Source organism: Condylura cristata, unplaced genomic scaffold (genome assembly GCF_000260355.1).
Source record: "Condylura cristata isolate star-nosed mole 26May11 unplaced genomic scaffold, ConCri1.0 scaffold00029, whole genome shotgun sequence".
NCBI lineage: Eukaryota > Metazoa > Chordata > Mammalia > Eulipotyphla > Talpidae > Condylura > Condylura cristata.
This window is the reverse complement of record NW_004567130.1, coordinates 19342547-19354569: the sequence shown is the minus strand read 5'-3', so window position 1 is coordinate 19354569 and position 12023 is coordinate 19342547. Positions and strand designations below refer to the sequence as shown.

Genomic DNA, 12023 nt, shown 5'->3' with positions numbered 1-12023 from the left:
GAAGAGAAGTTTAACTCAATGCATGAGTAGATGGACATCATGCCCACAATATTTAGAAACCAATTTCGCCCTAACCCTTTCTCCTGATAGTCTCCAAACACTACTATTTCCAGGAGCATCAGGCCCCATCCTCCCTGATAATGCTATCATTCCATCTGTTTCTACACGTTACAGCTTGATGAATCTGATGCTTGGAAGTTGCAAACACAATGACCTCACGAATTCATGGACTACGGTATCTGCTGAAAGAACTCATAAATGTCTCACTCTCCCAGTGCCCCACCACTCTGCTTACAGGACTTCTGAGAGTCACTCTCGATGGGTTTTTCAGCTTGCTTCTTCTTCAGGTAGGTCACCTTTTCCAGCAGGGAGAATAGGCGTCCTCTAATGGTCAAGTCGCTGTTTCCATCCAGGGACCCGTCTTCATCTAGCTCAATTCCTAGTAGGAGAGAAGTGAAGAGAAGGACAAAGTGAGAGACAGAGGGAGTTTTTAAAAATACATTTAAGAGAAATAATTCTCACAGACAGTTGAAGCTCATCGCTTAAATTCGTAGCTTTAAGCATGCTGCCATGTCTGAACTATATGACAAAAACTGTGACTGAAAAATATGACAGAAGCATGCTTGTCCACCAGCGCTCCGAAATAAAATTCGTTCACTAGTTTCTTTCCCCTTTTTTTAGCCTCCTTCTATCAGCATCTAAAACAATAATACATAAAAGCAAGCAAAAATATTCTTTTTAACTCAAGATCAGTTCCACTATTGGGCTGACCTGACTTTGGATACCACTGCCTAGACCTGCCTCAAGCCTCGTACATCAGTCCCGTGGACTCTACTCACACCACTACATAAAGAGATAAAGAACCACACATCCAGAACATCTTATCAATTCCATTTGTTTCTTATTTTTTTCATTAATTAGTATATCTATTTACATTACTGTTCGCTTTAAAACAATGTTCACTCCTTAGTTTTAGGTTCCTTTAGATAATCCTGAACATGGATCTAAGCACCTCTATGTGGAGAAAGAGGACTTTTTTTTTAAATTAAAGACAGTATTCCAACCCCCAATCTGCCACCCCCACCAAAATTCCCGAAAATGAAAGGAATGGAGAGTGATCTTCATAGATTTGGGCTACAGACATAACCCAATGCAGTACTTCTTTAAGCATTAATTTAAAAAGAGACTTGTTGAATCCAAGGTAAGTTTCAAAGGTAGCTTCTCAAACAATTTACGTACAAGTGTTTGTGATTAAAATTCCTTTAGACTGGGCCCTCCGTAGTGGCACAGCGGGTGAAAGCATAGCACTAAGAAGCTAAAGCCACTTCCACATGAGTTCGATCTCCCTCCCGGAGGTGACCCACAGGGCGCAGCAGACCTCTCCTGACCCGCCCACTGCTACCCTCAGCAGTGGGCTTCGTCAGTCGGCCTGTTCTGCTCCCTGCTCTGTCTCTGGGGAAGACGCTCACCGCCCATGCACCTCTGGCCTATACCCCAGCTCTGTATGCATCAAATAAATAAATCTTAAAAAAAATAAATTCCTTTAGACTAAACCAACCTAGATTCATTTCTCTGTCTTCCAGTCTCCCTTCTGCTCGAGTCCCTGTGCAGAATGTGCACAGATCTGCTTACATGAAGTCCTAACTGGCACTGTGTGTGCCTGTCAATCTTTTTACATCGATATTTACTTCTGTTTCAGTAAACGTGTTAAAAAATGTACATTTAACAAAACTCGTAAGTCTGGGAGATCTTACCACAATGTGCCATCAAATCTTCATGAAAATCCAAGAGTTGGTCTCGGATTTCTTCAGGACATGGACATTCACTTTTGTCATCCTTAAAATTCAAAAGCATATTGATCTGAAAGTTTGGAAAAATAAGAGAAAGAACAAGAGTAAAACAAAGTGAATTCAGCCATAACAATAGTAAAGACCATAAAAAACAAAGAGGTTCAACATTGTGTGTTCCAAAATTGCTAATCAACAGATGAAAGGTTGTCGTCACTCACGCCAGTAAATATGATGAAATAAGTCATTCAAAGCTTAGCATGCTGAAAATTCATGTATTTATTTCCTCTTCCTCAGTTCCTCAGTGTTAAACCCTGGAGGCTTACAGGTCTTCAATCAATTTAGGTGAGAATGTTATTTTCTTAAATGCTCCTAGGCTTCTCCTAGATGTCTAGTTTTAGTTATAATTTCTATATTTTATTGAGTAGTTCAAATACTTTTGAAGATATAGCCACAAAGAAGGAAAAAGTATCTACTATATAACTGAAAAGAAATCTAATGGATAACTGCTTTTGCAAACATTAATGGCCCCTTTAAACCGAAGGAAGCTGCCTTCCATTTGTTTTCATTTTGAACAGAATAATGACATTAAGTATATGAGTCAACAAAGGCCCACTGCTATTTCATAATGTCCCTTTAGGAGACCATTCCAAGCTTTCCTTTTAAAGATTTTTATAAGTGCTTGTTAAACTTTTATTTTGAAACCACTGCAGATTCACATGCTACCCCTGTTGGATAATTCAAACACCTTTGTCTTTTAAAGTGGATGCCTACAGATGACCTTTTTTCATTCGAGTGTTTCCTGGTTCTTGTTACGATGCATCATATCTAATTAACACTTGGATATTGGAATGTTACATTAGAAAACTTCATGCTTCGTCACATGTACGTAGCGAGAGCATGGTTTAGAGTGTCACGTGCTAAGTGGAACAAGTCTTCTTTGGGTAATTAAAGGAGGGGGAACCTGGTGTCCGCAGAGTGAAGTTGAGAGATCCGGGTCTCCGGCGGACATGTGCTTGTCCCTACCTGCAAAGGGCGGGTGCCTTGGCACTTCTCCCTCCGTGCACTCTGGGACGTGTCCTAACCACTCAGTGGCAATGAAGTCTCAGCCCACTGCGCACCTTACTGCAGCGTCTCTAGAGAGCAGTGTTGCTGCCTGGGCTAAGGGTGTGGTATGACTCACAGTGGCGTTTCACTGGACCAGAGCGGCTGTACCGGCAAGTGTTCTGCCTTGCTAGAAGACAGAGAATTCTCCTGGTCCTCTGGCTGAGACTTGCCTTGGGCTTCTATGCTCTCTGCCACTTCTGTTCTCCAGCATCTTTAGCTACAATTCTGGGACAGGTGAGGCAGAAAGAAAAACCAGGAAACTTTCCATCTACTCCACGGTCTCACTCTCTTTCTCTCTCTCTTTCAGTCTCCTCATGTCTTTTCTGTTACATGGCTCCTATTGGCAGAACTTTAGAATCTGGTACACTAGACTCCTCAAAAAGTCTATGATGTGGGCCCTCCCTGGTGGCGCAGTGGGTTAAAGCACAGCACTGAGAATCTGAAGCCACTTCCGCATGAGTTCGATTCCCGCCTGCCACCTACCCCGGAGGAGACCACATGGCGAGCCAGACCTCTCCTGACCCGCCCGCTGCTCCCCTCAGCAGTGTGCTTCGTCGATCTGCCTGTTCTGCTCCCCACTCTGTCTCTGGTGAAGCCTCTCACCGCCCCTGAGCCTCTGGCCTGTACCCCAGTTCTGTATGAATGAATAAATAAATCTTTAAAAAAAAAAAAAAAAAAAAGTCTATGATGTACCTGACCCATTTAATAAATCTCTCATTTACTTAAACTAACCAAGTAGATTCTTTTGTTCAAACCAAGAATACTGACTAGATCAACTTGGCCAGTTCCAAGAGAACAGGAAAAAAGACACTTGAAACCGAGGACATACTTTTGCAATGGATAGATCTCAAACAAACCAAAGTCCAATTCAAAAGAAAGAATGTTCATGCCATTCTTGTACCTGTTCTTGAGGTGGGGACCGGAATTCCTTTGTCTTCCTGGCTGTGAGTGCAGCGGACATATTTAAGGCTTGCATGACTTCATTGTAGCGGAAGCGCTGATTGTCTTGGAGCTTAGCCACAAAGTCATCGGAAAAGGCCACGATGGCTTCTATCCGGTGGCGGACCTGGCAGTCACAGAGGTACTGGAGCAGCAGGCACATCTAAGATGATTGAAGACGACAGACTTAACCCTGAAGCTGCACACAATATCTGCGTATCAAATCAAATGCTACTTGCCAACTCTTCTCCTCCAGGAAAAGATTCCTGGCTCTGTAAGGCCATGTCCTGCTTGCTTCCGGGTATGAAACGTCACTGGTATAAGCCTAGTGTCCAGTGCCTACCCTGTGGCGGACATTTCACTGCCCTTGGCCTCTGCTGCGCCTTTAAGTGCTGTGAGCTAGGAGATCTACAGGTAAAGTTTTCCAGGTGTCTTGCACGGAAGATTTTTCATCATAAATAACAGACTGACGATCCCCTCTTCAAAATGAGTATAACTGGGCAATGACATGGTCGTGGGGGAAGAAAGAGGCATTGCATCTCAGGACGAGAACCGCAGACTGAGGAGGAAAGAAAGGCACTAACAGCTGCGATCCTGATGCTGCCAGCACACGGTGCTGGTTTTGGAATGGTTTATGCATTAAATGGTTAGCTGGATATTCTCTTAACTGAAGTCAGAAGAATTGGAGCAGGTACATGTTCATAGAAACATCACTACCAGAGAACGCTTTGCTCAACTTTAGGAGAAAAGTTAATACAGTTCATTCCGGTTGTGACACAAGTGATATGAACAGCAGCATTAAAGGGGCTTTAAAGCCTTCTGGGTATGAAAAGACACCTGCGCCCCCCATGTGTACTGCTGCTTTATTTACAATAGGGAAGACGTGGCATCAACCCAAACGCCCAAAAGCAGATGGCTGGATTACAAAGATGCGGTACATACACACAATGGAGTATTACTCAGTGATCAAAAAAGATGTGCTCATGCCTTTGGCAGCAACATGGGTGGAGCTGGAAGGGGTCGTGCTTAGTGAAATAAGCCAGAAAGAACAAGAAAAATACCGTATGGTTTCACTCATAACAGGAGCATAAAGGACCAGGGAAGAAAATAATAATAATGAACAACTATATAATAGAGATAATTTTACAGGGGTGGAGTAGGGAAAGGATCAAAAAAGGGGGGGCTATGCACGGGACTATGTGATGGCACACGGCTGATCTGTTACTGGGAAGCCACAGCGATGATAACTGACATGGGAAAAGGCACAAAACAATGGGAAAATAAGCTAATATATTTTTAAAAATAAAAACCTTCTGTATACGATTCATGATGAAACTGTTGCCATCAAAGTCCGGCTGAAAGTAACCCTGGGACCCACGGCCCCTCTGCCCAGCCCAGTGCGGGCGAGCACGACAGCCTGTCACTAAGAAGGTTCTCGATCACCCCACATTTCTTCACAGCAGTTATGCTGAGAGTTTGAGGATCAAATCCCCCTGCTAAGATTATCCAATGATTCAACTGCATTTGGAAGTCAAAATCCATCATGTTGTTGGTTGAGCAAATGGTGAGGTTCTGTGTGAACCGCCTGCTCTCTAGGTCACCTTTCTTGCTTGGCTCTCCAGCCACGGCTCTCCTGGCTTTTTCCTGCCACAAAAGCCTTGGCCACGCTTTATGTCCATCATGAACAGATCCTAGACATATTTCCTGCTTGTTTTTCACCTGCAGAGCTCAAGGTCATTAATCTGCCCTCAGTTTGAGAGTCACCATCTCAGGGATGCTTTTATCACCTAATCCAGTTGCGCTTCCTCCCTTCCAGTAATCTATTCCTTTCCATCGCATTCACTTACTAAAATGAGCAATGAAGCATTTTAAAAAGAAATGCAAGAATAAATGCATGTCCCTGTTCCAGCTCGCAATGATCAGGTCCTGGAAGCAGAACCCAGATCCGTTCCCTTCTCCCAGCACCAAGTGCCTGGCTCGGAGGAAGACTCCACTCAAGGTTCACCGAGAGATAACGAGCAAACCATGTTTTAAAGATGCAAAGACCAAACCGCTCTCACTGAACCAAGGTGGCATTGACAAGGACTCCTGCTGGCATCGATGAGCCCAAAGACAGAGATGTCTCTGATGCCTCAGCGATGCAGGTGCAGGAAGCAAAGTCCTGCTGGGGAAGAACAAGGGAGCAAGCGGTGTGAAAAGCCCCAAGGTTGGCAGGAGTGGGGTGAGGGAGGGAAGGGGCTAGCGCGCCGTGCATTTCAGGCCCTGCCGCGGAATGCCAGGAAAGGCAGATCTGCAGAGACAAGCGAGAGACAAGGACATCGTTAGTGAACTGAACGGGGAAGCCTGGGCAGGGCAGAAGGACTCTAAAGCTTCCTGCGGAGACTCGCAGACAGCAAGCACAAAGAGCAACAGAGAGCAGCACCCACACCCACGGCCAGGGCGCTGCCTAGAACCAAGCGCAGCAGCCCTGCTCCAGTACAGTCCACGGATGCAACGGGAGAACGCCTGCGTCGGCTCCCAAAGCGGACGCAGCCTGGCGCACCCAACGCACCAGGGGAAGTTGGTTCACTCAGCAAAGAGCTATGGTGCAGGCGCACAGACAGAGAGAGGCAGCGAGAGCGAGAGGAGGAAAAGCAAATGGCGACCCCTCAGCCCCACCGCCCTGTCGCCACCTACCTGCAGTTTAACCGGCTCGGGGAGCTTCATCTCCAGCAGCCCTTCCTCGGGCCTCTTACCCCCTTTGAGCTCTCCTTCCCCCGCTGCTTCCAGCTTTGCGTCCTCCGAGCCCAGCTCTTTCTCCGGCGCCTCGCTCTCCTCGTCGGGCCCGGCGGCCTCCTTGAACACGCTGGGCTCTATGAGCTGCAGGATGTGTTTCAGGTCGTCGTTGTGGAAGAGCCCCATGATGAGCAGGGTGTAGAAAAGCTTGATGAGAGGCACGAACAGGAACTCCGTGGTCCCGCCGACCGGGTCACGGGCGTGAAGGCTGCCCTCCCTCACCGCCTCTGTCAGCATCTGGATGGCTTTGGCCTTGAGGATGTCCAGCGGGAACTCTGGGCTGTACTGGTAGCATTCGTGATTAATGCTGACAAAGCTGGGCGAGGAGAACTGCATCCGGGGCCTGAGGGAGGTGCTGAGGCCGATCCCCGGGAGACCGTGCTTTTTGTTCTCGCCGGGGAACAGGGAGATGCTCTTGGTCTCCTCCGTCATGGGGACGATGAACTCATTGTTCATCATGAGCCTGGCGGTGGCATAGGAGCTCAGGTGGATGTCGATGAGCAGGTCGTAGTAGCCGGCCCGCAGCAGGCCGGGCATGTACTTGTTCTCGATGGCGTAGAGGAGCTGGGGCTCGTCCACGTGGCTGCACAGCGCGTGGGCCACGCGGTGGTTGCCCAGGGCACAGACGGCCGAGTAGAGCCGCAGCGTGTGGTAGTGGAACTTCAGCAGCTCTTCTTGCTCCGTCAGCTCCAGTATGTCCACGGACCTGCAGGGGGGCAGCCGGGTTGGTGTGCAGCCACGGAACGGCAGGAATCAGGGGAGCCGTCACGGAGAGGTGACCGAGAACCACAGCACTGGGCCATGAGGAGAACATGCAAGGGGACGGGCCCCGGGGCCCTGCGCCTGGCGTCCAGCGTGCCGGACCTCCAGCAAACCTCCAGCAAAGTGGAGGAGATGGCACCGGGAAGGGCACCCCAGTGCAGGCCTCACGTCATCCAGCCCCTTGGAATAGCTCCGGGAACTCGGGACCTGGGGCCTGCGCCAATTTCAGGCTGACCATTTGAGTGGGCCTCTGCCGTGAAGAGAGGTAACTTGGGGAGCTTTATTAGGATGCGGTTTCTTCTCTCTCTCTGCACACTAATGCTATTAAAGATGCATCACACTAAGAGTCTTTCCCGTTTGTCTTTATGTGGCAGGTGGCAAAATCTCTATTTAAATCACGCGCACCTGGGCCCTCCCTGGTGGCACCAGTGGTGAGAGCCCAGCACTAGGAAGCGGTCCGCAGCCACTGCAGCATGAGTTCCATCCCCAACCAGGGAGGGACCCACAGGGGAGGCAGACCCCTCCCCTCAGCAGTGGTTTTCACTAGAGCCGCCTGCTCCGCTCCCCACTCTGTCTCTGGGGAGTCTTCTCACCCCCTGTACTTCTGGCCTGGACCCCAGTTCTTGTAGCATAAATAAATAAATCTTTAAAAAAGACATTAAACCGGCCCTCCCTGGTGGCGCAGCGGGTTAAAGCACAGCACTGAGAATCTGAAGCCACTTCCGTATGAGTTCGATTCCCGCCTGCCGCCTGCCCCGGAGGAGACCACATGGCGAGCCAGACCTCTCCTGACCCGCCCGCTGCTCCCCTCAGCAGTGTACTTCGTCGATCTGCCTGTTCTGCTCCCCACTCTGTCTCTGGTGAAGCCTCTCATCGCCCCTGAGCCTCTGGCCTGTACCCCAGTTCTGTATGAATAAATAAATAAATCTTTAAAAAAAAAAAAAGACATTAAACCAGGGACCCCTTAAGTCTGGGGTCCCTCGGTGCCCCTCAGTGACAAGCTCACAGGTTTACAACTGCATACAGCACCCTCCTTAGTCCACTCTCCTGATACTTGGACTTTGGGGAGCTCGGAAAGAGGCTGCCAGTCCACTCAGAACAGTAACCGCCGTGGGACCCTGGTTTCAAGGAGAAGGGCTGTCCCGTGGCTGCACAGGGCCCCTGCCAGTCCCCCTGTGAGCAGCACAGAGTGAACTGTCCCCGACCCTGGAGCACCTCTAAGAGCCTGCCCCAGTGGCGCTCCCCAAATTCCCCAGGAGCCCAGGTAAAAGCTCTGCTCTCACTTCAGATAAGGTGCTGGCTCCTGCTGGAATGGAGCAACACCATACCGCCAGACTGCTGTCTGTGGCATTTTAATGGCAACAGATTTTAAAATAAACAGTCCTAGGTGCTTAACAAGATTCCCAGTAGTGTTTCAGGTTGCAACTTTCCAACCATGAGGGCGTGGACCCCTTGCGCCCTCCACCTCACCCCCGGTGCGGGACACGACGACGGAGTGGCATCAGAGTCAGAACACGCGTGTGTGCAGCTGTCTACGCGTCACTGTGCCAGAGATGCGCCGCACCATTTCCCAAACCCTCAGTATATTTTCAGTTTTCCCTCACAAATGTCTCCGAGCCTCTGCTCCACATGTGTCAACTAAAGGGCTGAAGGAAGACCTGTATGACTTCACTTCTGGTATCTGGTGGCGCCGGGCTCTGCTCAGGCAGGGCTGCCCGGATCTCTGCCTGCTCTCGCCACGCCAGCACGAGTGTGGAAAGAGCCCAGCTCCCGACCACCTCCCAGCTGCGTGTTACATTCGCATCAGGGACTGAGAAACGGATTTCAAGTGAATGTGGGCAGGGGGCTGTCTCCCTGCCATGCCCCACGGGGCCGTTTTCAGCCTTGCCTTGTTCCCAGAAGCACGGCCGCAGGCCCAGCCGTGGCCTGACTCGCAGGGCCCAGGCGACAGTGCAGGACGCAGGGCTGACCTGTTCTCCTCCGGGATGTGGAGAGACATGAACTGCAGCGGGTCCAAGCACTGCACGAGCCAGCCCTGGCGCTCGCTGATCCGGGAGACGTCCACCTTGAGGAACTGGTTGGGCATCCTGCTCCACAGGACGTGGGACAGGAACTGCACGTGGAGGCGGGGCGGGCACTGCGGCACCGGGTTCCTGTGCTCGCTCTTGAACAGTCCGGCGGAGAGAGGCATCACGTTCTGGGGGCGGAAGGCAGAGGGGAGATGACTTCGCGCCCCCGGGCTGGGTGAAGCAGAAACCAGAGTTCTGCACAGAAACGTGCTCCAGACGCATTTGGTGTTGAGAACAGCCACTGAGAACTGGGGAGACGGCTGACGAGCTCCCGCGAGGGCAAGTGGGGAAAACACCAGGAGGGGCCCCAAGTTCCCGGACAGGAGGGGGCTGGCTCTCTCCCACGCGCCCTATGGCCACTGCACTGGCAAGCTCAGCTCCTGTCTCTCCACACGCTGGCTCTGGGGGAACCTGCAAGGTTGAGCTGCTTCACAGGGAGTTTCCTGGAGGCTACCTCCCCTTCTCTTGCCGCCTCTCTCTCCTGGCCTCCCGCCCTCTACCATTCACTCCCTCACAGGTTTACAGGCAGCACGCGCCAGACAGCCTGACGGCTCTCCCTGGCAAACAGGAAAGCGGACCCAACCCGGCGCTAACCAACCGCCGTCCCCTTGGCCTTCCTCTGCACTCGCACCTGCCGCTCGCCTTCGTCTGAGACCGTCAGGCTCAGCCCAGTCCTTCCTTCAGGGCCATCTTCCTCAGCCCGCCTGACGTGCGGTTCTCGCCCATCAGTGTCCGTCCCCCTCCTCCACAGCCTTCGCCCCTGCACTCCTCGCCGGCCTCAGCCTCACACTTCTGTCCTTGCTCCCAGGCTAGCGGGGGAAGCTGGGCACTGTGCTTTGCTGAGGAAATGTCAGTGACAAGAGGCAACAGCCCCGCCCTTGCACACCTTCCACTCTGTTTTTACGTGTTTTTTTTTCCCTACAATGTCCCTGTCTTCTCTTGGGCAGCCGCCGTGGAACCCCCAACCCCAGCGCGTGGGCGCCACCTCCAGGGCGCTGAGCTCTCCCACCTTGACTCCACCCCTGCAGAACACCTCTGCTTTATAGTTGTCTGTTCATTTTCCCTTTGTAACTGGAGACAGAAAATAAGCAAAATCAGTGCAAGATGGAAGAATCAGAGTTCAGGGCAGCCATAAAAAATTAGACCAGAATGGGCGTCACTGAGAACCGAGACTGAAAGAAAACTCAAAGGGAAACAGCATAGGGGTGTGTGTGGGGGGGTGTTGGTGGGGTGTTGGGTGTGGGGGCTTTTGGGTGTGTGAGGAAGGATTGGCTATGTGGGGGAGGGGTTGGGTGTGGAGATGTTGGGTGTGTGAGGAAGGGTGTTGGGTGTGGTGGAAGGGGTTGGGTGTGTGGCGGAGGGGTTGGGGTGTTGTGTGTGTGAGGGAGGGGTTGGGTGTGAGGGTGAGGGGGTTGGGTGTGTGTGGGAGGGGTTGGGGTTTGGGTGTGGAGGTGTTGTGTGTGAGGGGAAGAGTGTTGGGTGTGGGGGTAGGGTTTGGGGCTGTGACGGTAGGGGGGCTTGGGGAGAGGGGATTAGTGTGGGGGGAGGGGTCTCCTATGCAATGCTAAGCACATGGCAAGCAAGCTCACAGCAAGTCTGAGGAGGAGCCGAAGGTCAGTGTGGCTGGAGAGAGCCACGGTCCGTGAAGGCAGAGCGGGAACTGACCTTTGAGGACTTGAGAACCCTGCAAGACATCTACTGTTTGCATTCAGGAAGAGCAGGTGTCTGGGCTTTCAAGCGGAATAATGAATAGATACTTCAGACCAAGACAGTCTGGAGGCTGTGTGATAATCAGCCGACCGGGATAAAGGAGAGACACCTTGTGAGGAGACTCGGGGTGATGCGACGAGGCGTGACGGTGACTGAGAGCAAGGTGGGCAGCTGCCGCGCGGGGAGGCAGCGCACTGGGGAGGGTCGCTGCGGTGAGACCGGGATGCAGAATGGGCTGCCGCGGGAAGCCGGGGTCACTCCCTGAGACGGGGTCTGTGCAATGGGACGTGCTCTCAACTAGCACAGAGCAGACGAGCTCACAGCCCGGTGACGGGGAGGGGAGCAGCAGCTCCGTCCAGCATGCCCACGCGGCCCCGCTATAAAACACCTAAATGGGAACGTCCACAGCCAGTGTGTGGTGAGCGTTTGGAAAACTACCGATTTGCAGTGCAATTTTATTTTAAAAAACATCCAAATGTGCTGTCTCCTCATTTCCTGTGTTGAATTCATGCTGAGACAGCTTCTTCCATCTTTTTGCAGAAATTCTGCTGGCAAGTCACTGAAATTCTCCTAACTAGATAGAGGCCGAGTCTCACTGTCGGTGAGAGCAGACAGTCCACTTCAGTGAAGCCGGGAGTCCGGGCCATGCAGGGCGCTGGGCCCCTGCATTCAGCCTGGTCTTTCCCTGGCATCTCAGTTTTTACAACTGCAAAATGCAATCCCTTTCCCTGAGCTCCAACTAGCTCCTCGGGTGCTGTATTAACCCCCCCGGCTGCTGAGTTTATCTCGCTGTCGGATACCCAGTATCCCCTTCATCAACAGGACTCTATGAATCCAGTCCACTGTAATGTGAAGTCCTGCTCTAAACTGCCTT

The 12023-nt window shown here is 51.4% G+C and overlaps 1 protein-coding gene across 1 annotated transcript in view; it reads right to left on the bottom strand.

Moving 5' to 3' along the window:
• Positions 1 to 12023, bottom strand: part of RYR2 (ryanodine receptor 2 (cardiac)) — a 385785-nt gene that overhangs the window by 143523 nt on the left and 230239 nt on the right. The window contains exons 38-42 of the mRNA XM_012730855.1: positions 9341 to 9567; positions 6510 to 7314; positions 3796 to 3996; positions 1755 to 1860; positions 296 to 439 (exon numbers count right to left, since the gene is read on the bottom strand). Of these exons, the coding sequence (XP_012586309.1) occupies positions 296 to 439; positions 1755 to 1860; positions 3796 to 3996; positions 6510 to 7314; positions 9341 to 9567 (1483 nt within the window). The remainder of the gene's footprint in view (positions 1 to 295; positions 440 to 1754; positions 1861 to 3795; positions 3997 to 6509; positions 7315 to 9340; positions 9568 to 12023) is intronic.